Below are 25,648 nucleotides of genomic sequence, written 5' to 3'. Positions count from 1 at the left end.
CAAGTAAGGACGGTAACATCTTTGTGTGCCATAGCGGCCACAAAGTGGTCATATATAGCCGTAAACTCAATATAATAAATAAAATAAAGGTTTTATCGGGTCATGGATTGATTTAAGTTTGGCGAAAAACATTTTTCATGTAAGGACGGTAACATCTTTGTGTGTCATAGCGGCCACAAAGTGGTCATATATAGCCGTAAATTCAAAATAATAAATAAAATAAAGGTTTTGTAAACTGCCTTGAAACATGTGTTCGGAGGCGGATAGTATGAAATCCTTTCCTGTGTTGTCGGGGGCCATCACAAAGAGGAAAGTAGCGGGTAATAGAAAGGCAGCCTCACCTAATAACAACGGACAGTAATCATGGATTTACCGTGTGGTAATGGAATTGTCGCGGGTTCCAACACAAAAAAGCAGCACTGCGACAGGTGATCAGGTCATCTGAGGCCAAGTAATTATGCTGCAGGAAACCTTAGCGGACGAAATTATGCTTACTGGGTACAAAGTTATATGTAGAGACAAAAAAACGGGGAGGGGGTTGGCGACCCTCATTGACAAAAAGTTGCCATACATTGAGCATGATATTCATCTTAGACATTCCAGGTTTGAATTTATTCTAGTTGAGATAATACTTAAAAGGAACAGAGATAAGACGCAAAGCATTTTCTGTTTGAATATTTACAGCAGTCCTAACGACATGAGACAGAGGTTTAGAGCACTCTTCAACAAGGTGCTTTCGGTTGCCAAAAACTCCCCGCTCATTATTGGAGGGGACTTTAATGCTCCCTATCACACATGGGGATACACGTGGAACACAAACAAGGCAGAGGAGCTATGGAGTCTTGCCATGGATTTGGGGTTATGCTTGATTACTGATCCGGCGTATCCCACCCGTTGTTGCACGTCCACAAGCAGGGACTCCACACCAGATCTCACTTTCGTAAACAACTCAAGAGGAGCCAATTGGGAAAATTAAAACATGGATCTCGGGAGCGATCATTATATCATACACATAACCATACGCATACCGAGACAGGACACTAGAATCGTCAAATTCACTGATTGGGATCAGTTCAGAAAAATCAGGGCGAACAGAAGGAAAGTGTGGCCCCTAGAGGCCGAGCAGGATCCCCTTCAGACGTGGGTCACTGAGCTCAGAGAGGACGTCAAAGAGGCCACTAAAGAAATCAGGACAGAGGAAAATATTGAGGCTATGGACAGCAGGCTGGCGCATCTGATTGAGGCCAAACAGTCTATATTACAGAGATGGAAAACGCAGAGACTTAACAGAAGGCTAAGGAAAAAAATTGCGCAATTTTACAGAGAAATTGATGATCACTTGAAGACTCTCGTGAAGCAACAGTGGGATGAGATCTGTAATTCGGCTGATGGTAGACTCAAGCATGGAGGTAGCTGGAACCTCCTCAAGCACTTGCTCAACGAGAATGAAACAAGGACAAGCAAGAGAACAGCTATATCTAAGTTGGTTCATCAGGAAAGCCAAGATAAAACACAGAAGGATATCATGGATAATCTCGCAGCCAAATATCTCCCACTCAAACAATCAAACGAAGAAGACGAGAGCCCCGAATATACGGGAGGCATATGTGAAGAACTTGACCGGGACTTCACTGAGAGTGAAGTGAGGGCGGCTCTTCACAGTCTTAATAGTAGATCGGTGGCTGGACCTGACGGAATAACTAACAAGATATTAAGAAATATGGATGATGAATCAATTTCTTATCTAACTGAACATTTCAATGAGTGTTGGAGAAAAGGGGTATAATTAGAGGAATGGAGGGTGGCCAATACTATCCTCATACCAAATCCAGGAAAACAACTCACTCTGGACAACCTCCGTCCTATTTCCTTAACGTCCTGTCTAGGCAAAGATATGGAACATGTCATCCTAAATCGACTCACTAAATACGTTGAGCAGAACGACATCCTCCCATACAACTTGATCGGCTTTCGTCCCGGGCTGTCAACTCAGGATGCTATGCTGCTGATCAAACACCAACTTATACAGGCCAGCCCAGCGCATACGAAAGCTCTTTTGGGATTGGATGAGGAAAAAGCTTTTGATCGTATAAAGCATAAGACAATACTTGGCGTCCTCTCGGAGATGGGGTTAGGTAAGAGACTTTTTAACATGATTAAGGACTTTCGTAGAAATCGAACTGCACAACTCATGCTGGGTGAGCTTAAATCAGAACCTAAGAATTTGGGAAATAGGGGCACTCCACAAGGGGCTGTGCTCTCGCCCATGCTATTTAATTTAGCAATGTCCAAGGTTGCAAGAAATCTGGAGAAAATTGAGGGTATACATTATGCGGTATATGCCGACGACATAACCATATGGAGTGCCAAGGGTAATGTAGGACAGACAGAGACCAGATTACAGGAAAGTTTACCTGTTGTAGAGAACACACTGAAAGACATGGGGTTGAAATGCTCGGCAGCCAAATCAGAACTCTTGGTCATTAAACATCGCAGAAAAGGTCGCAAACCAAGAGGTTACATTCCGGAAGATGAGCCAAGAGTGTGCTTATATACTCATGAAGGATCCGCAGTCAGGCTAGTTGAAACAATCAAGGTTCTTGGGTATCACATAGACGGAAACAATGCTAACTATAGAACAATACAACATATCTCGAATAAAACAGATGAAGTCATTAGGTTACTAAGGAGAATTACCAATAGACACAGAGGCTTAGGAGAGGACAGCGCTTTGAGGCTAACACACGCCTTTGCTCTCTGTCACTTCACTTATGTGGCTATATTATTCAAATGGAAGCAGGCAGAACTTAACAAACTTAATGTGATGCTCAGGAAGCTCGTTAAAGTAGCCCTAGGGATACCCAGTAACGCTGCAACTGACAAACTCATGAGTCTAGGGGTGGACTACACAATGGAAGAAATCGCGGAGGCCCAACAGCTAGCGCAACACGAAAGATTGACAAAATCACGAGCTGGCAGGAACATATTACAGGCAATAGGTACAGAACTGAATACATCAAGGAGCCCAATAGAGGCTGAAGTAGACTTAAGGACTGACGTTAGGAACAAGATCAGAACCAACCCTCTCCCCAGAAACATGCATCCAGAATATAATGTCGAAAGGAGAAAGGCAAGAGCTAAAGCACTCTTGCTGGAAATAGAACAGCAGGACCAATTGGCAGCTATAGTTGATGCAGCCTGGGTGAAAGGTAAAGAAGCATATACGGCCATTGTCTCAAATTATCAAGGGAAGGTGCAAGATGCTATCACTATTTTTACCAAGGACCCCATGGTGGCGGAACAAGTGGCAATTGCTCCAGCCATCAGGAGTAATAAGTGGGCCTGCATTTACAGTGATTCGAAATCCGCTATAAAGTGTTTTGATAAAGGCTACGTAGCTGGTGTTGCAGCTAAACTGTTTGAAAACATTGGGATTATGATAACTGAAATTCGATGGTTTCCTGCACATATGGGAAAAGTGGACGAGACTCGGATAAACCTCAATGAGGTTGCTCATGACTTGGCACGAGGACTTGCTAACCGTGACAGTTACAACCGAGCCGTTCGCCATCAAGCCAGGGAATCTAGAAATCATTTAATAACATACAATGACATTACCAAACGCTACTATTTAGGACGCAGGCAATTCCCATTGCCACATTCAAAACTGAACAGGGCTCAGGCAGTCTCACTGCGCTTATTGCAAACAGGTACATATCCCACACCGTACACCATTAATAAAATATATCCAGAGAGGGAGATTAAGATGGACTGCAACGATTGTAATGGCATCATTGGAATCAGACATATGCTGGCGGGGTGCCCCGCGATTCTCCCCAACCTCGTTAAAGAATGGACACAGCGGGAGAAAAGGATTCAAAGCCCATTGTTTCAGGACCAACTAAGGGCCGTCCAGAGGGCCCATGATGTCGCTGAAAGGCTTGGCCTGACTGTGCCAACGTGGGAGCGGCCCGCCTTGACTTAAGAAGTCGAGCCTCCGGACCTCATTCCAATAAATGTTTTCACACACACACACACCATATCACTTTGAAGAGCAATCTGCCCTACATTATAGGCACAACTAGCTTCGCTGACCAACCACCTTCGGAGGAATGGATTGGCGGTGATTCTTTTTTCTTCTTCTTAGGAGCACTTCACAAATAAATCTGTTACATCTGAGTCCCTGCCGTTTTCGTACGTATACAGCCTATGTGGCTAGGTACACGTTGGCGCCAACTGCTCAAGAAAAGCTGTCGTACGTCGCCCCTTGCAAAGGCAGGTCGCCTTGTCGAAACATTGTTTCAAGCCTGAACGAGCCGCTCGAGCCACGTATAAAAAGAACCTACGCACATTTGGAACGCTGCCTGGAAGTGAGACAGTTCGCGGTGTGGTATTCTTCATCTTTTGCTGCCCACACCCATTCGCCGTGCAGTGCTGTTGAGGTGTCCTCCAACGAGGGGCGGTTACGGCACTGCACTTGTCTCTTCATTTTCCTTCTTCAAGGACGCTACGTGGGATTCGTCGCTGGAATAAAATAGTTGACGTTTCCTTCGCACTATTACGTACAGCAGAATTAAAGGATTCTGCGAAGTGCTCTATGACGTCAGCGCTGCTCACTCACTAAAAAAAGAAAAAGTGTTTGGCAACCACATATCTGTATAGGAAATTTTCACGCACACTTGTTCTAACGAAGATGGACTATCGATGGTGCGATCTTGCGGTATTTGCGTTTTCTCTAAGCGTGGTTTAAGCGACGGCCATCGACACAATTATGCGGGGTACCGTGTTAACATATATATTCCTTTAATTTTTGACTGACGTCCTCATTGCGGGCGCAGCTGCATTTTTCGTGCCTACACGTCTTCGTAACGTATACGTATGCAAAGAGAACCGGCCAGACTGGTACGTGCTTAGCGTGAGCCACGCATAAAGAAGTGGCTCGTGCAATTGCAAAGCTTGGAACGCTACCAAGAGATAAAATAGATTGCGTCCTAAGGACGGCCGCCGGGGTAAACTTGTTTCAAGGTTATCCTTTACGCATCAGGATTCAAACACAGTGCGAAGTGTTCAACTCATGTTCGTGCACGACTATATAGGAAAAGTGATGAAACAAGGTTTGCTTCAAGATTTCGACTGCATTAAACCTTTTTTACCACAACGCCTTTTTTCCCACCTGGTGCCTCCTGACTCTGACAATGGAAGTTCTGTTGCTTTGCGCGATCGATGTCTCGGGTTAGATTTCTGAGCGCAGTGTACACGTTTCAGATGGGACGGAATGAATAACCTATTCTGGTAAGGCTAGATTTATGAGGACAGCAAAGAACTGGAGGGGTCGAAATAATTTCAGAGTCGTCCATTACGGCGCGTCTTGCTGCCCCAGTCGCGATAAGGTAAACTTATTAACGTAAACGTGCGTGTGTGTGCTTAGGTTTTTTTCCCTTTTTTTATCCTTCTTTCTTTCTCACCTATTGCATCCCCTTGCCCCTCCCCCAGTACAGGGTAGCCAACCGGAGATAATCTCTGGTTAACCTCCCTCTCATTCCTTTGCCTTTCTCTCTCTCTCTCTCTCTCTCTCTCTATTCCACTCAGAGTTTATTCCAAATCCGCATTAGCCATCCATGATTGGTCGAAATATTTCGGGCCGCTCCCGATTTGCCTGTCGCCGTTTGACAGATAGGCAATATGCACGCGGCCCAAAAATTTATCAGCCATAGCGAAGGGCTAAAGACGGATTCGGAATAAGCTCAAAGTATAATAACTTTACGTGATAGTTAAAAATCTCATAACGCAAAACTAAATGGTGTCGTCTTAATACTCTATCAGCCAGTTTATGCTTGAACACAGAATAAAGAAAGGAATTCGTATAGTGGGAGTTAAAAAAGAAAGTCTGTGTGCGCGGGAAATCACACGATGAAGGCTGTGTATTTAGGCTGAACAATGATCAAAACCAGAGGCTAAAGAGAATATGCTTACGACGACCTTTTATCACGTACGGGAATATATATTTGCCTAAATAAAGAGTGGCAATTGCATGTATGGCTTAGCACACGGTAGGGGAAAAAAAGAAAAGACTCCTCTAGTTGTTTCACTCTTCTCGGATGCGACCAAAATAGCTATAAACTCAACCGATTTTTTTTCACAATGCTCGAATACTTCTGCGCAGCTGCGCGGCTCTCCATATTCTTTAGGAATAATCGACGGTTACTCCGTGATTATTCTCGCGTCAGTTGCTACTGGCTGAAATTTTCTTATTAATAACGCCACAGATCAAAGTACACAGGTACTGAACTTTCCTAATACTAATTCCATCATTCTTCTTCCTGGAATACATAAACTTAGTGTTCAGTACGTAAAAATACAGTCTAGGCGACACCATCATCGTGCTCATGCTGTTATTGCTCTCTACCCTGCCGTACGCTATGGAACCAAAGCTGCGACAGTGACGCAGACGCCTCACCCACGCACTCAGCTGGGATGAATGTGGCAATTGTTGCATCATATCCCTCTACTCGTGAAGGTTAAAAATTAAAAACTAGATGCTTAGGTATTGCGCAGCAAAACTATGATATAACTGTGCAGCTCGCTGTAGTTGGAAACTCCGCTATAATTTTGACCCCACGTGTTTCGTTAACACGCCCCCAATGCACGGCATCCGGGTGTTCTTGCATCTCGCCCAGTTGAAATACGCGCTTTTATCCCTCTCACTCGGGCTTAGCGGAGCAACGCCAAAGCCTCTTTCAACCGTGGCGGGTGTAGAGATGTACGGGCAGAGAAAAGCATCGGAAAGGCTGAGAAAGAAAAGAATATTGTTTTACCGTTCTTTTTTCAAGCACAGAGAAAATGAAAACAAAAGCAGTAAAATGTCTCGATAAATTAATAGTGGTCATTCTCTGCTTGTGCAGCATACGATTCAAGAAGCGAAGTCGATCGACCGCAAGAAAATGACCGCGCCGTTTTCAAGTGGCTTCATTATATGCGTTCAGTTCCGCGTCGAAAATGTGGCGTAGCTCTCAAGCGTGGCGTAATACAGCCGTCGACAGCTATGGTTTCAACTCTGCTGCCGATGCCTTCATCTGCCATTTGTGAACGAAGCTGGATTGATTTTGTTTGGATATGTTCATAACAGCCTTTCCCAACAGGTTCACTAGTGAACGTGTTCGGAAGCTCGTCAACGCCCAATCGAATCTGAATGTAAACCATCCGTGATCGATTCTAATGCGAGTGTCTCCAGCGAGAGTGACCCGGGCACTGAGTGACCATTTTTCTGAAATATTCGAAATCTTACATGTAAAAGAAAAGGTGTGCATGCCATTGTATTCACTTTCTCTGTGTAATTATCGCATGTAGTTAAGAATTTCTTTTATGGCTGGAATAATAAATAGTGGCTATCTTTACTTTTACAGGAGTTCTAGTTTATCGCACATTTTATGCAATAGCTCGCAAGAAACAGAAAAAAATGCTTTTTCCCCCTCAAACTCATAATTCCAGAAACGTTGCATCTCTAGTTTAGGGCTCGGGAACGTAGAGCCGATGATGAAATCTAACCTTTTATCTGGCGCTCTAATCTTTTCTAGCAGTGTCTCTCTGAGTACGTATAATAGTGCACCAGCATAACTTTGCTTATGGCCGCTAACTTAGCACAAATCTGTCGCAGAAGGGACGCACAACACCGGCACCTGATTTCTCAACCTGTCTCCCCACATGCCAAGCATGTGCGTGTGAGCGATCAAATGTGGCGGCTATGTGGTCTGGCCTAATGTGCTCTCTATGCCACTTGTTTATTGACAAATATTCGATAAAAATATCCGAGGACACCTAAGCGCTTCTTATCAGTGGTGAATGCTAAAGCATTAAGGCCCACCTGAATACCGCTGAACAGTCCTTCCAGTTTAGCGCTGCCAGTAGCGATGTTTACGAGCTTTGCTGCGGGGCGTGCTGTCGAGATTCGCGATTAAATTGGTGCTGGTTATTTTTTAGTGCACTTTTTACATCAATATGTTGGCTGTAGAGCGGAATCATTTCGACGATATTGCTGAGAAATCGAGGACGCCGCATGCCACCAACCCCCTGTGCGACAAGTGACCGAAAAAGCAGCAGCAGCAACCACCAAGGCCGGCTAGTGCGCGCAGCAGCTAAGCCCAGCGGGGGTGAGAGAGAGAGAGAGAGAGAGAGAGCTACGGACCGCGCGCCAGCATGCGAGATTCGAGGCGGCGGTACCCACACGTGCGCGCCACGCGAAGGCCTCGCCGTCGATAACCCTCCTCGCCCAACGCCATTGCATCGCCGCGTCTGCTCCGTGGAGGCGCGCTGATGACGTGGCGTCTCGGCGATGCACCCTCACCTCACGCAACACCTGGCGCGCCATCGCGGCAGCAAGTGTTCCCGTTCGCTTTCTCGCTCAATGGGGCGCTTGAGGCTTTCGCATCAATAAATAATTCTGGAATCTTACGAGTCAAAACCAAGACATGATAATGAGACACGTCATAGTCGTAGACATCGAATTAAGACCCCTTAGGCCTCTCGAACATGCCCCTAAATCAAGGTATACGAAAATTTTTCTAAGAAACGTAAGGCGGAATGTAAGGGGCAACTCAAATTTTATGTTGCACAGATCGAAGCAAAGTGCCACGTAAGAGAATGAGATAGATAACAAAACACATCCTGCCTATAATTTGAAGGGCGATTCAAATTTAATTCTGTAAGAGGCCATTGGAGAGGTCCGCCGTCGTAACGAAGTGTGTTCCTGTTTCACAAAAGAAGCGATCGTGGCAAAACGATCCTCCGGCTGACACCACATGACCTGCTCACCAAGCACAGCATTCGCTCAAAAACCAGTATAGTGTCTTTGACTATTTCTAAGTCGCATATGTACAAAAAAAGGATATAACATAAGTATCAGCAATCAGAAAATTATGAAGAACTTAGTGGTAGATACCAGTACCTCTTCTATCTACTTCTGTGATACCTTTTACCTTTTCCGTCTGCGCCTTTCGCTACCAAAGGTTGACTAAAGGCTGGCAACGAAAATTGTCAATATTTATAATTAGTTGGAATTACTAGAGAGAGAGAGAGAGGGGAATACAGGAAAGCAAGGATGTTAACCAGTCAAGGGTCTGGTCAGCTACCCTACGCTGGGGGAAGGAAGAAAGGGAAGATAGAGAAGGGAGAGGGAAGGTGTAGATACGTGTACGGACAGTACTTGAGTTAAAGCCGCTCTCGCAAACCAGGCGTTCTGAGAAAGCACAAAAGTGCCTTCACTGCCTCGTGAGCCGATGATCGGTGGGGGCGGTGCTCTAGTACTGTCTGTTCCCTCAGAGGACGATCATCAAATTTCGTCAATGCGTTGGACAAAGATTGTCTTTGAGCTTGAAATCGAGGACAACGGCACAATAAGTGGTCAATGTTCTCCTCGCATCCGCAAACATCACATGTAGGACTGTCACCCATTCAAATTAGGGCTTAGTATGCATTCCTGAAGGCAACTTCAAGCCACAACCGACACAGAAGAGACGCTTCGCGTCGGTGCAGACCGGCCAGAGGTCTGAGTTGAACTGAGGGGTTTAGACTATGCAGTCTTGTGCGCCTTGTATGTACGGTATTCCACTCTGCTAAGGAGATCTTGCGAGCTAGATTGCGAAGTTGTCTCGCGGCGTCGGTCCTTGAGAGAGGAATGGAGACGCAGCGGTCTTCTTGGTTTGACGTCCGAGCTGCCTAATCTTCCTCATCATTTCCAATGATACCGCAATGACCTGCTATCCACTGAAAAGACATATCAAGGCCTTTTTCTCCTAAGTGATGGACAAGTTTCATGATTTCGCGCGTGAGCTGATCATGAGTTCCATGTCGGAGAAACGATTGCACAAATTGCAAGGCCGGCTTTGAATCGCAGAAGACTGCCCATTTTCTCGCCCTTTCAACACTTATCAAATGAAGCGTGTCGCGGAGGGTAGCGAGCTCTGCAGCTGTAGACGTAGTGACAAGGGAAGTATTAAACCGCTGGGTTATTCTATATAGACTAAATATATAAGTTAGTCTATGAACCAGATTATCGATAAATCACTCCGGTTGAGCACAATAAACACAATGAGAGCTGAATTATACATCGGTACATTACAAATGCACTTTCGTAACCTTGCTTGTAAAGTGTATTTAACCCAAAATACTCATAATACATTCGCACCCATATAGTACGAAAACTAAATATTCCAGCAAACGTCGTAATTATAATACTTGTTCGGAGGCAAGCTTGATACAGAGCCTGTGATAGATACAGAAAGTCGAGTGGTGTGCAATTTCCTGTTGTCACATTCCCTTCCAATGGCGTTAGCCGGTGAGCGCTCGTGAAATCATCCCCCCTCCGCCCCGCCCCCCCAGATATGATCACTTTGATGCAGGCATACCTCATGACATTACCCTCACTCTGCAGTCCTGCGGAAGAGAGAATACTAGACATGTGAGGCTTTAAGCGACGACTCGCAGATACGTGCGCACACACACACAGCACCCACACACGCGGGCACAAATAGCAAGATAATAAAAGAAAAAGAGAGCTGCAAGTCAAGCTCGCACTCTGCTGCTCCGAGAATGATAGAGGCGCGTAATTACGTCCCGGGGGAACCAGGCGCGCCATTAGCAAACGGGGTTTTAAGCACCATCGGGGCTGTCGATCTCGATGCACAGCCACGGTGGCCATGTCCGGCGTCTATACAGCGCCGCAATGAGGCACCGGAACAGGGCATAAGAAAGCCAGCCCAGTTGCATTGTGAGACGATCTGCAGACCAGCGTCTGGAAAGGAGGGAATAGAAAGGAGTGCGACACTTACAAGTTTCCCCAAGGCAACAGTCCGGAACGAACGACGGGCGCGCCGTGTTATGTCCTTTCCACTGTGCATACGATAGGCCAAGTCACGGGGACCAGATGGAGTCTCGAACGACGTTAGGGAAGTCGACTTGCCACGGGGTGGTCCCGGGTAGGGTCGATCTCGATTCAGCCCGAATTGCGTCAGGATATCAGCGTAAGGGCACAGAGCAATAAAGAACGAAGCCGGTGGTGCTTTGAACAACGTCCCAAAAACACCGGGAAAGTTTTCTCCCTTTCTTTACTTTGCTGAGGAAGTGGATCTCAAGAAGATCCTTCCTGCTTTCTTTTCTGCCCTATCTTCGCTGCTCTTCTGCCGGAAGAGCCGTTCTGTTTTGTCTCTTAGCCACGGGCCACAATTTGTCTTTGCGCGGATTAACAATTCTGCCATTTCGGCAGCGTTTTTGCACAATGACGTACAGAGATCTGAATGCCCCAAATCACCTCTTTGATTGGCGTACCTGCGATGAACGATAATAACCGGAGAGGCTTCGTCAAACTTAATTCCAACTGAGAGTTTGGCATCGTTTAATTCTGTAGAGAGAAATGAAGAAGCAAATGATAGTGTCGATCGAAAGAAAGCAATGCCGTCCACCAAGAAAAATGGAACCTCTGTTCCAGGGATGAAGGCACGACGACGGCAAAAAATGCATTGTGGGTGACACGTTGTGGACGTAGAATAAGATTGTTTTAACCAACACATGTATGAAATGAAATTTCGAGCATCGGAGCAATTTAGCCTGAAAATAAGCAAGAAGAAACGAAAACTTCGAAGGTGATTTACCCTCCAGTTGACGTCGAACAAAGAATGTCTTCCCGAGTGAGTTGGGGGACAGAATGAGGTGTATCAACCGTAGCATTTATTATCAGGCCCGCAGCTTCTCAAATGACCACGTCTGGGTCTTCTACGAAAGGCACAGCATGTATGTCACCGACAGCGACTCAAAATCCTATGTTTGTCACGAGGAGAGATTGCGAGGACGTTCCCTCCCCATCGGTACCACCGCATGCTGGTACCGGTGGTGATGAAGTGTGTCGCGATGGTAGCGATGCCACTGGTACCTCTGGTACAACTGGTAGCGCCTGGTGGTACCACCGGTAGTGCCGGTGCCGCTACCACCTGAAGCACTGGTGCCAGAGCCACCTTCGGGATCGGCGCACACTTTTCGATAACACAATCTCCAGAATCGGCCCACGAAAGAGACCAGGAACCTATTCTACAAAGAAAACAAGGCTAACTCGCCATGACAGGCATTGCTTTTAAAAAGAAGAATTGAGAGATGAAGTCCACTTCCCATATTTATCAACAGTTACGTGACCAGTCAGGGCAGTTATACGTAACCATATCTCTCTTGTATTTCTTTTCGTGTAGACCATTAGGGGAAACGTGAGTCTCCGCGGCGTGCAATATTACATGAAACATGAGTACGGGCCCTCCCACAGACGAATTAGGTGGCCTGTTAACTCTGCGCTAAACATGGCAATCTAGCTTTTTACTCTCTCATTTTTTTTTTATTTTTGCAACCTACCGCTTGCCTCGACGTATTATTGTAACGTGCGAGAATTCCGACTCGTAGAAAACTTGTGCAGCTATCTTGTTTCCAGTAGACCATCGTGAAACGCCAGATGTAATTTTGGCCCTTTCAAGTAACGCCACGTCTTACATCCGGCAACTAATTACTGCATTTTGAGTAACAGTCCTTATTTTGGCAGGAGCTGAATCTTTCGTGCAAAAGACGGTATTTAATTATGAAAAACCCCTGGCGAGACGCTGTGGATGGGTAGAATTTGAGAGCGCTGTTGGGTGGCTTCAACTTAGACTCCCCACCCGCCAGTCTGCTCTTATTATAAAAACATTCGATTGCCGTAATTTGCCGCGTCACACGAATAAACCCAGCTGGCAGGTACATCGCACGCGCTTATCTCACGTTTCATGGTCACCTGCTTCTCGTAATAGGATCTCTCTGCTCTTTACGCCGAAGTAATATTACAAAGTGCATGACAAAAGCAAGCCCAAGCTTTGCGCTGAGGTGAGTCTAATCTAATTTTACTTATTTCGCTTTCGTTAAGTCGTAGTCTCGAGGCAATCTGTCACACGAAAGGCCCCAATAACGTTGATGTTAGCCCTTTTTCTGAGACGTCACTCGTGTTATATTAGGCTGCTTTATCTAACCGCTACGACTTGCCTTTATTGCAACGAATGACTGCCAGTTTTTAGTTATCATAGGTATTCCGCACCTCGAAGGTCCTCGGCGAGGAAAGCTCGGATGAACTAGCGCTTGGAAAAGCAGGCGGGAGACCAGTATTCCAGCGGTAACGCTAAGCCGCAACGGTCCTCTAAGACTTCCTAATAGAACGCGTAACAGCAAGCGGTACCGGTGCAAAGGCACTACAGGTAAATTGTGTGGTGACAACGCTTCAGAAATGTCTAACAATTTGTTAGGGATGTATGGCGTTGCTGAGGCTATTAATTGCATTATTTTATTCCGCTGTGTCATTCGCGAACCGCGAGTACTGCTGTGTCATCGTGGCCTCAAATTCTCACACCATCTAAAGGCGCAAATTGCAAAGCAAAACACCTGAACTATCCCATAAGGCTAGTTTAGTGCAAGTGCATATATTCAGCTATCACTGTGCGACTGCATCTATGCCGAACAACACTTAGTTTCTTTATTATTATTATTATTATTATTATTATTATTATTATTATTATTATTATTATATTGATGTGCGGGCTGCGGTGCCTTGCGCCCTCGGCTTGTCTTCTACAATGTCACCCCTCGCATGCGTCAGGTTTGATTGTGGTTTCCGTTTGCGCCACGAAGTAATTAGAATCGTGATGCAAATAAAAGCAAAGAAGCAGCTTTTTGCAATAATTACAGAGGCATGACGAGCTCTAACTACAGTTGTTCAGTGTACACGATGGCCACATACGCGGTGGCCATAGACCGCGGTTCGATGGTCACAACGGTCTTCCGTGGTGCCCACATTCTAGTGGGGACGACTGCAAAGACAACCCATTACTTAGAATAAGGTGAACGTAAAGCAGGCCAGTTGTCATAACGTAAACCACAGCTTTCCACGGGACCGCTTCTTCAAGCCCCGTTGTTGCTTTGAGGCGACGGAAATGGTCTGTCAACCATACAATCAACCATAACCATGAAAGAAGTCAGTCGATTCTTCTTGTAAAAATGTCTTATACATGTAGCGTGTATGTATGAGCATTATGCATATTAAACGAAGGTTAACAGTTTGGAAATTGGTTGGCTGGAGGCTGCGGGGATCCCCGAAACGCATCATAACGTTGTTCAGCTCCTCTAAAGTTCCTTGGTATGGCAGCTTCGTGCTTAGAGAAGGCTGCTACTCCAGGAATTCTTTAATAGCCAACTTCCCGTAGTGCAAAAAAAGAAGTATACTTAAGATGCTTTAAAGAGAAGGATGTGGCTAATATTTGCACAGATTTACCTGAAAACATCCAAGTGCACCGGCTGACTTGACACTCGTGGAATCGGTGTTGGTCACCGCATGGCAAAATCTGGCGATAAATTAAAAAAAATATGAAATGACTTTTCATTTCTGTTGTTGCTGTCTGCTTAGAACAAAAGAACATAACATTCCACGTTTTCTTCCAAGATCAAGAAAGACGATATGGAGCTAGGCACTTAACGATATGTCTCTCTCGAATCATGTTACTCAAGAAAACCTCCCGATTAACAAAAAAGTTCATGTTTCAAAAGGATAGGATGTCCGCCCTCGGGCACCTGATCTTTTGTCATGTGGCACAACGTCAACCTAGCAACGCGACGCGAAGTTAATTGAATAGAATTGAAATTGAAATTGAATTGAATTGGAGTGCTTCAAAGGCTGTGACCATCCTGAGTGGGGACGTGGCGCAAAACGTACCCACTGAATGGACAAAAAGGTCAAGCAAGTTGCGAACCAAGTACAGTACAGGGTAACCGTAAGTCCATATAGTAAACCTGGAGTCTTCAAAAAAAACAAAGACGGAAAGATGAATACATAGGATGGAAGCAAAGCAGTTCATGGAGAATAACAAAGACGAATAGCAAAACATTGGGCAAACCAATTAGGAAAACAAACACGGTAGTGCATCGCTATTGTTGCCCGAGCTGCCCGCTAAGGGATAAAAACATCCTGAATCAAATTATCGCAGCAGGGTGAGGCACACGTTTGCTATCGCCGAAGTTCGGAAACGACCGAGCCCATCGTAGTGGAATGCTGCGACATTCACACAGAAAGACGCGTTGTGAACGCTAACCCTCCAGAAGCGCTGCAGGGGAAGGACATTGTCGCTCGGATATCAGCACTCTCAGTGCTATGCAGCAATTGGGTCAAGAGAATTTCAGCTACTGGTACGGCCGTAAAGATGCTTCTTATTTCAAGCTGTGGCCAAGATGAAAGGTATCCTTGATGACCCTTCCTGAAAAATGGTGAGCGCTGCTGCAACAGAAGCAGACTCGACGGGTTTTTTTTTTTGTTTATTGGATTGATGAAGAGTTCGAGCTTGTAATTTCGTAATAATAATTATAAATAAATAAAGCTGCAGAAGCGGTGGCAGCTGTTGCTACTATGGCGTTGATGGCCCACGGAAACAGATTAGACTCGGACGTGGCGTTGACTATTTCACTGCCTTCGTCGGTCTTCCGATCAGCGCCAGACAGAGGATAGTACCTCAAAGTCCTCGCCACATGACGTAGCCCGCTAAGAGGTGAAACAGCACTGTACAGTAAACGACGGCAAGAAAAGGAGCACTTGACCTAATCAAGAAGGAGGCGGGTCCTGCTGTTTTACGACACATAGAGGAAACAACAAATGGAAAACGAAGCGATAGCTGTAATAGCATTACAAAGATAAGAATACCTAATATACGAAGTTAATTCGGGCATGAAGGGAGTGCGAAAATATATATGTATACACGCGTCTTGCTTCCATCACGTCTCCTCTGGGAGCCGGCTAGGGGAACGGACGCGCCACAATCATTAAACCAGTGTCTATCGAAGGACACTGAATAAACGAAGCAAAAAAGCAGAAAAACGTTACAGCCTGTAATAGCTATCAGACCACGTCCCGGTGGGAATTGTGGACGACAGGAACAAAAAGATCACTGCCCAGTAAACTAACACTCAGGAGCAAATGACAGAGACGGGCATTTCACGCAGACACCTACCAAAAAATATATGGTAGCGCTTTCCCTGCGCAGGATGTCATACACCGACAGCAAACACATACAAACACTTCCCTTGCTGGCGCCACGGAAAGAGACGCGTGGCAAACGCGTCTGGGCTACGTAACGGCGAAGCTACCTGAGCAGGGGTTGGGTTGCGGGAAGGTGGTGGGGAAAGGGGCGAGGAGGGAGACAACAGAAGACAACAGATACTCGACGCTCCAGACTGACCCCACGGGAGGTTGGTCAGGGGTGTCGGGATACGAGCGCAATCGGTGTGGGACGCGCGAAAAGTTGCATGCGCAAAGATGTGTGGTAGGGGAGTGCTCACCTAACTCTCCGCTTCTTCCCCAATCCTATCAAAGGTTAGGTGAATAAGGAGAGGAGGCGAAATAAAGCTGATCCCGCCAGAAAGCTAAGAGCCCGAATATATAATAGAGAGAGAAAGAAAGAGACAAGCACGTTTGTACAAGTTCTATCCTCGAGTTATTAGCTCGATCGTCCGAGGAATTCTTTCATATCTTCACCTTGCCAAATCTGAAAAAGAGCTGGTAAATTAGGATTAACAGAAAGTTTACTAAGGCGCAAAATCAACTCGCCGCACAGCCCTCCCTGATATTCTTTATTTTTCAAGGTATTTTTCAAGGTTGGTCGACTTAAAATGACATGCCAAGCAGTATTTCAAATGGAGTGCTGCGTTCTGAGCAGCTGTTTGTCGTTGCCTCTAGAATAATGTGGTAACATGCTTGCTTTCTCAACTGAAACGTCTTTCAGTTCGGTTTGCATAGTGGATGACTTGCTAAAACAACATGTAGCGAAAATGTGGTATGATATTAACGCTTATATTTTTTCAACCATACTGCCCACGCGCCTTACTTTGGTATCGTTGTTTAGAGGGAAAAAAACCGCTACTAGATCATGTTTGTGTCAAGCGCACAGATGGCACCTTTGTCGCGCTACGCATGGCGCAATCTGACCTAAATTTGGCGTCGGGCTCGGTCGGCATTCAGGGAGGCACAGTTAGGCAGGGAGTACGCTTGTTTATACGAGAAATTTCTTTCGTAAATTGAACGCTTGACCACCGATGTCACCCACCCCCCTCCCTCCTGCGTTCTGTATTGATGCCGTTCAGCACTGACCTGAAGATACTCTAGAAGCAAGACAAAAAAATGTTCGAATTCGAATCAACCACCTTCGACCACAGCACGCCCACTACAGATATGGAAGCGGTCAAGATTGCAAGACTAGACCGTAGCATCGGACCCTCACTAGCTGTATCATAAGTTAAGCATGTAATCTTTCTATTGCGCGAACAAATGGAACTCGGGCATTTGGTTATATGTCATTTCTGCATTGCCGCATCTCCGATAGGGCCTACCCAACGTATTTTTTTTTGTCCTTATTTGCCTCAGCACATCTTGCTTCTCCCATAGTTCATCGAGTCTTACGTGGATTCTTTGTTGTAATGGATCGAATTCAATATTTGAATAGAATTTTATATTACCACCTACCAGGTCTACAATGCCACCACCCCCGACAAACAGTGCAGACATACGTCGCTGGAGCATAAATGTTGTCTTTGACTGAGACTGATATCAGAATCGCCCATTTTGAGTGCGTGAGCAGATTTGAGCTAATTACCATTTTTAAGTATATGTATCTTGATGCTTCATCAAAGCTACCTTAAATAGACTTTGCACAGTCTAAAACTTACGCAGCCCTCTTGGGCCTTGAAGACCAACGAAAGATCTTACGAATCCATGAAAAAGAACTCGAACGCCTTTCTGACCGTCGCATACAAAAGCATGTGCGTAAGCTGTTATTCTCAAGAGGCAACTTTTGTTTTGTGTTTGATAGTGGTACCCATTCCTTGAATGTCAGAACACCTTTCTTTTCTATTAGAACAAGCCTTTATACCTATATGTCTGTGCGTGCATCTTGCGCGTAAGTCTGTGCGTGTGTGCGAGTATGGGAGGGGTTGCTCTGAGGAAAACACGCCAATGTGTTTGCTCCAGAGAGATCTCGACCACCTTTTTTACGTGTGTGTGTGTGTGTGGTGTGTGTGTGTGTGTGTGTGTGTGTGTGTGTGTGTGTGTGTGTGTGTGTGTGTGTGTGTGTGTGTGTGTGTGTGTGTGTGTGTGCGCACACACGACGGATTACAATGTTACGTGGGACACCCAGTATATACGCATAGGTATTTACATTGCTTGAATATGAATATGACTTGCTGTTGAAATGATACCATATACTTATTCATAATTCACAATTTGTCTCTGCAAAACTAAGGCCTAGGTTTGCCGTAGCGTTGCCACAAATATACATAGAGTCCACGTCAGAGACACGGTGATTACGGAGATGAAGAGGCGCTAGAATTCTACATAAATTATTTATTATTTATTTATGAATTAGTCACTATTAATTAATGATTTATTTATAAATAATAAAGCAAATATCGTACCGAGTACCGGGAGAAGCAAGTATTAGCACGTTGCGAAAGGGGCGAGTGACATCAAGAGAAAAAAAGAGAAGAGTCCTGGTGGCAGGCGAAGTCCCAATTGAGGGTCTAGAGAACACAAGAGGGCGTTGGTGAAACCAGTTGAACTCCAGCGTAGATGTATCATGTGGTGAGCAAAGGATTGCAGTCACCACCCAACATCTGTCCTTTGCAGTGGTATAGGCGCCCGCAGTTGGTGGTAATAAACGCCTCCTGATTACCATTCTTGGCAAATATTTCGTCATCGGCCATACTCGATTGCGTATTTCTTTGGGGCAGGCGGAGGGAATTACAACTCCGTTGTCGTGACAACTTGCAACTAAAAGAACAGGTCACACTTTTGACTCTAGTGATTGTGGGAATACTAACAATATGTGCACAGTGAAACTATATTCTAAACAGGCAGTTTGGAATAGCGTATCTAGGCTTACATACGTAGGAGACATACGTTACATATGTTAAACGTAAGCAACACTACCGCATGTTACGACGCGCGTCCCTTCAGAACTGAGTTTACTGCACGGGAACGCCAGCATAATAAGACGTTAGAGGACAGGGTGCTGTCTTGGGTCGCCTGACAAACATATCCAAGTCATCAAAATGCATTAGCAACCATCCTGTCGTTTCTAGGCCGACGCGTCTCGTTAGATCTACGGAGGCTGGACACTCGTACACCTGACGCTCCCCGCTCGGCTCCAGGAGCTCAGTATTAGCCGCTTGGATGACAGGCTGCTCTTGGAGGAAAATGTCTCGGGAAGTTGTCCTTAGTACTAATAGATCTTCAAGGCCACAATGACCAACTTCTCGAAAATGACTGCTGACCATATACGAGCGCTTGCAGCTGTTAGCGGTCATTGCTCTTGGAGTTTGTCCACTCTGGCTATCCCTGCACTATTATTATCTTTTTCTTTTTTTTCTTTTTTTGCTTATCTGTCCCTCGCTTTTCCTCTAGTCGGTAACAGCGTGCAAAGCAGGAACTCAAATGAGTCGTTTCGAAGTGGACAGACTTTGAAACATGCCAGGATATTTTTTTGTTGAATTTCCATTTCTGCCGTCCGGTGAAACCTGAATAATAAGCAATAAAAACTTCTTTTCACTTGAGACATGTCCATGTTCCTCTATTTTGCAATCTGTTAGAGGAAGAATGTGGTTGTGATTTGTAATATATTGTGTTAGAAGAGTAAACGCAAGCGGAGCAAAAGTATACGGTCTTTTTGCTCGTACTCCCTCAGTGAAAGTGTAGCATGTCTTTACGGTCATGTAGAAGTGATAGTGAAGAACAAAGACAATTCCAATATTGTGAGTAGTGAATCTCACTCCATATTTCGCGCACGTATCCTCTGAAAAAGAAGTAACGCTACAAGCCCAACGCACTGTTTCGCGTTTACTGCGAAGCTCGATAAGGCTGCAGTTCCGTGCATTTTTGTTCTCCGTGAACAAAAACTATCAACATCGATGGCTCATACCTCCGTAAGCATTCATGCTGCCGTAAGCAAGCAACAAATGCATTGCAGTGCCTCATAGCCCCGTAAGTCAGAGGTTACAAGCTCTCAGCAAAGGGAACCGAACAGCGCTTGAAGTGTTTCTAATCACGCATATAACATGCAGAACAGCATGTAGAGAAATATCATCATCAGTGGCTCATACCCCCATGAGCAAAGGCTCATACTCCCGTAAGCAAGCAAAAAATGCAATGACTCATCGTCCTGTAAGGTTCATGGCTACTCACTTTGCGTGAATTAGCTACGATGACACTACCTCTTTTTTTTTTTTCGTTGCCGGTGATTTCAATGTGGATGTGTCGGTAGCGAGATGGGAGCGGTTTACGCGTTCCGTGCGGCAGACATATCTCTCATTTATGCGTTTTACATCTATTTGAGCAGTTGGCGTCGAAGAAAAGCCCAAGCAAAAGCTTCCTCTTATTGCATCACACCGGTTCGCTAGGAAACCCAAGAAACATAACTCTGACTGTACGGAAGCCTTCGGTCGCGGTGGTTCGCGAATAATAAGAAAAAAGAAACAGCGAAGAAAGGAAACCCAACGAAAGCTTTGCGGGAGCCGTTATCTCGGCCAGACAACTCGCCCGGAATGCCGAGGAGCTGTTCCGCATGGAGTCTAGCAAGGAGAGCTAAAGTTTCATCTTACTGCATCACACCGGTTCTGTAGGAAACCAGCGCGAGAAAGACAGCGCGTATGGCGCGTATTTCACCTCCAATATCGCGTGCCGTGTTTACGTTGTGTCCATGCGCGTGAGGAGAAAGCTACCATGTATAACTTAAAGCGTGTTCCGAGCTGTCTCGACGAACGAGGGCTCCCAAGGCACGCGTGGTGGGAGATGATACCCCGTTCCGGCCCTTTCCAACCAAGCTCGCCCTCACTCAGCATCTGCGCGCGCGCCTCGCCTTGGCCCGGCCGAAAAGAAAACAGGTAGGGGTGTGAGGGAGAGACAGACAGATAGAGGAATGGCACTGGGGCTCCCTTGCGAATCAAGGTCACAGTGTTTCTGGGCAGCGGATGGTTCATTTCGGTTGCAGAACGGGCTCGCGAACGCCGAAGACGCGATGGAGAACTCGGGCACGGCGGCCGTCACCTTGAATTCGACGGCGGAGACAGTGTTCCTGCGGCGGGACCCCCGAACGGAGGGCTGGGCCCTAGTGGGCAACAAGCCGTTCATCGTGGGGCTACTCTGCGCCTACGTGTATGTCGTCAAGGTGGCCGGGCCCCGCTTCATGCAGGGCCGCAAGCCGTACGATAACCTCAAGCCGACGATTGCGATCTACAACGCCGCCATGGTGGTGCTCAACTGGTACTTCATGGTGGCCTACCTGAGGAGGAGCTACTTGGGCGGCGGCTACAACTTTGTGTGCCAGGGCATCGACTACGACGCGCGCGACGAAATGACCATGACCTTCCTCACGCACTGCTGGTGGTACGAGTGGGTGAGGATCGCGGACTTTCTGGACACTGCGTTCTTCGTGCTGCGCAAGAAGGAGTCCAACATTTCCGTGCTGCACGTAGTCCACCACGCCTTGGTGGTCTTCAATGGCTGGTACGGGCTCGCGTACGGAGCCGACGGGCACATCGCCTTGGCCCTGATCTTCAACAGCTTCGTGCACGGAGTGATGTACTCGTACTACTTCCTCTCCTTGCTGGGTCCCGCGGTCCGCAAGCACCTCTGGTGGAAGAGGTACCTCACCCAGCTGCAGATGTTCCAGTTCGTTGTGCTCATGGCGCACGTGTTCTTGCCGCTGTTGTTTGAGTGCGGATACCCACTGGCGCACGTGTACATCGGCCTGCCCCAGGCACTCTTCTTTCTCGTCATGTTTCGCAACTTTTACTTGAAGAACTACAACGACAGGAAAAAAAAGGCAGCGTCGCATAACGCCTCCAAGACCAAGGTTCAGTGAATCCACTCCTAGCAAAAAAAAAAACGAACTTTCTTTGTTTCTTGTTTCCTCTCAGAGAATATATATATGTATGTTACAATGCTTGTTGAAAAAGTGATTTCTTTTTCCGCTCGCGGTTGCAACTGCGTGGTTGCAAAATAGTTTTCTGGCTTGGGGGGGGGGAAGGGGGGGGGAAGTGTCATATTCCCGAAAAATAATACTACGCCACATATGTGCATTCCTTTAGATTTAAGTATAATCTGTCATATTTAATTTCATGATAGTGACAGCGTGGGATTTCGCCGTTGTAGGAGATTCGATGGTTGCAATTAAATATCTATATATATATGTTAGTAGTAACCTGTGTGAGTGACGAAGACGGGAGTGGAGCTCTTGTACCGTATCGGCGGGCCAGTAGAGTCAATATATATGGTGGCACTGTTTTCGCATGAATGCTAAGCGCCACGAAGTAGCAAGGTGAATGCTTTACAATCCGTGCTCCTGATGCTGAACGCTTCATGCTCCTGAAAACTGTCGCATTACACTATTGATGCCTCTCAAGCTTCCTATGCCTGGTTACCGCCGAGTTCGCTGAACGCGGGACGCAGTCTTGCCGAAGAATCTGTTTTTCCCGGCGCCGTCTCGCTGATTCTCAGCGGGTGGGACACACATGCAGGATATTCCATGCTTGTGCTGAACAGGAACTGTAAAGTTAGTGCATCTATCATGGCTGCCTAAGTAAACTAATGTCGCACCATTTCCCGATGCACACATAAGATTGCCCTCAGATGAGCTAATTCACTGCTAACAAAGGTGTGGGAAGCGTGCAGTTACCCTTACTGTCAGTCCCCTGTTGACTGATCGATATAACTGATTAACATATTTATTTATATCGTGACACTAATGCTTACTATCCATGACAGAATGGCCGTCTGTATAAGTCCCAATTGGTTGAGCGTATGAACAAAACTGAAGTGCTTATGTCTTTGTTATGCTATTCGGGCGTCGTGGACAGATTTCGCATTTACATTTTAATAATCAAGCAGTTGCGCCGAAATAAACATGGCGGGAGCATGGTGTTGGACAGAGGGAAAAAAATGATTGCTTTTTTTGCGTTGAATCTGCTCCGTTTTCGTACATAAAAGTGATTTTCTCAGCGTGAAGTAACTGCGCGAATACTCGCAACATTGCCGCGCGAGTGGCCGCTCGGGGCACTGCGTGTATTCGCGGGCTTTTTTCACACCCCTGAAAAAACACTTTTACGTAGCACGTATTGAGCAACAGAAACATGTGTCGGGAGGTTCTCATGTTGCCCCACCATATTCTCATTGACAATTTGCGTCTAATTAGGATATTTGAAAAGGTAATATTATTAAGACTGCTTATGTAATTAGGCAAAACGCAATGAGAGATAATGTGAGTATCATCAAGCCACGTGAAGCAACATTAATTACTTCGGTTCTGCCTAGCTACGTAGCATTCGCACTTTTTTTTTCTTTTTTAAAGTTTGGCTAAAGTTACGTGTGAGACCCCGTTTATGCCGGCGCCTATGTTGCGCGAATGATATAAGCACCTCGAAGTTGCAAGGTGACCGCTTCACAAGCCGCGCTCCCGATGCTGAACGTTTCGAGTTTCTCAAAACCTGTCCCACTACTCCACTGATGCCCCTCAAGGTCTCGATGCTTGCTTGCCAACGAGTTCGATGAACGGGTGATGCAAATTTACCGACGAAGCTACATTTTTTTTTGGCACCGTCTCTCTGCTTCTCAGCGGGTGGGAAACACAGCGTAGGTTGCGTCAACGTCGCGAATGTCTGTGCTCTGCATGCGATCGACGCTGGCACTGGACTCCCATCATCACTGCTTTTTTTTTCTGCGTTAAACATCGCACCAGAAATACAAATGGTCGCACACCAAACTAGCCCCAGTCGGGGAGTCCCACAAGTAGACAGACTTCTTTAGCAGATACAAACGTTTGCATCGTTCCTCTTTTTTTTTTTTTTGGGGGGGGGGGGGGGGGTGCATATTTTCAAACCGAACATCCCACTTCTCAATCCAAATTTATGCTACGCGGCGCTCCAGGCAAGCTGGTTAGCACAGGCCAAGAGATCCGTGTTTTCCTTTCATATAATTTTTTTTTCTTTTTCGTTTACCCTTCTGTTCCAACGTAGTACGTGCGCCTTTGGATTTGCTTTTCATAATGTATGTCTCTAATCATATTAAGCTGCAAGGCAGAAAACTGTCGAAGCATCTCACTTGATAAAGACACATTTGGCTACGCTTTTCTGTCGCATTGATATCGCACGACTGAATTCGGCAGGATTAGGAGATCTGGAACTGAAAGAGAGATATCCCCAGAATTTCGTTAAAATGTTTAATAGAAGTCATAATTGATAGACCACACATAAAACTGTATTCGGGCTGGCTCTGAATGATCGCTATTGGTGCAACGTAACCTCCGAGAGGCGACTGTTTGTTTTTATTTTTTACCCATGTAAAATAACGACGAACGCGAATGATTTCATAACGTGATGCAGAACTTTGTAACTCGCATGATCAGGGTGACCAGCGCAAGATCGCGTTTCTACTAGCCTTAAGAACTGTGCGAAACCTGCAGGAGGAGGAGGAGAAGGAGGAGGAGAGAGGATGTTGCTAACTCTGGGAGGAATTATCCTAGCAAGAGGGAATATTTTCAGTGTTAAGCGCGATCTATCGGCTTTTTGCAAAGCGTCATCCACCATCTGGTTGACGACGCGGCCAAAACGAACCTTTTCGCTTAGCTGCTGCTTTAACCCTGATTCTATGGTGTCCTCCCACTGCAGTTCGCTGGTGTAAGAGTGAAGCAGTAAATCCGTGGCAACACCGGAAGCAACCTAAAGGCCCTTTAATTTTTCGGTGTTCTAGGCGCAACAAAATGCCCGAATGAAATCGACCGCACGTAACGATGTAGTATCTAATTTTCATCTCAGTCCCCCGTGTCCTTAATGCGACCAGTGTACCGTCGTGACCCCCTTCCCCTTCCTGAAAAATAATAATATATGTTTCTGGATTATTTTTCACCACGACGTGCTCAAGGGCAACCCTAGCTTCCATAGGAAAAATTGTTTGAGGAGTTGCTATTTTGCCTATTAGCACGACTCTTTCTTTACGTTAAAGTACTCTTCTGTTACAGTAGCGTATTTTCAAGTTTTAGGGCATTTTAGCAGCTAAAACATATTCTGCAATAGGAATCAGGAACCTAGTGGGTTGTTTCTGCTTACATTTTGCTCTTTGTTTCAGAACGACAGAACATTTGAACATTTGAAGAAGAAATTTGAACATGTGAATATGTGAAGAACAAATTTGTAAAGCTTAATGTTAAGATTCACGTCTGTTTCAAGTATTCTACATTTTTTCAATTTCTTCCTTCTGCATGCGTGCTTTTATATGTACAATTCCTTAATGTCTTTCTTTGTACTTATAGCTGTATATAACATGAAGACAAAGCACCTCAAAGCACACAGAAGATTTATGTCATTATAGACATTTTAAACCTGGAGCAGTTAGTGCTTATATAACCGGTCTAATATTATCTACCCAGATAGGTAGCATAATGTGAAAGGACACAAGTCGAAACACTGTCCATTGATTAGTGTTAAGAAATTTTGTAGAGCTTGTATGTAGACAATAGTCGGCGAAAATTGTAAGGCCATAAGTACGTAGCGTGTCGATAGAGTGGACTACAGA

The 25,648-nt window shown here is 45.8% G+C and overlaps 1 protein-coding gene across 1 annotated transcript; it reads left to right on the top strand.

Annotated features, from left to right (window-relative positions):
* The first annotated feature begins 21,087 nt into the window (after positions 1 to 21,087).
* On the top strand, positions 21,088 to 21,977 carry LOC126533508 (very long chain fatty acid elongase AAEL008004-like). Its single transcript, XM_050180679.3, has one exon. The coding sequence runs from the start codon at positions 21,099 to 21,101 to the stop codon at positions 21,942 to 21,944; it is 846 nt and encodes a 281-aa protein (XP_050036636.2). The 5' UTR covers positions 21,088 to 21,098; the 3' UTR covers positions 21,945 to 21,977.
* Positions 21,978 to 25,648: the final 3,671 nt, after the last annotated feature.

Source organism: Dermacentor andersoni, chromosome 7 (genome assembly GCF_023375885.2).
Source record: "Dermacentor andersoni chromosome 7, qqDerAnde1_hic_scaffold, whole genome shotgun sequence".
NCBI classification, from domain to species: Eukaryota; Metazoa; Arthropoda; class Arachnida; order Ixodida; family Ixodidae; genus Dermacentor; species Dermacentor andersoni.
The sequence above is the reverse complement of the archived record's forward strand: the minus strand, read 5'-3'. Positions and strand labels throughout refer to the sequence as shown.

Coding starts and splice junctions, on each gene's coding strand:
- LOC126533508 (XM_050180679.3), top strand. CDS start 21,099: ATGGAGAACTCGGGCACGGCGGCCGTCACCTTGAATTCGACGGCGGAG.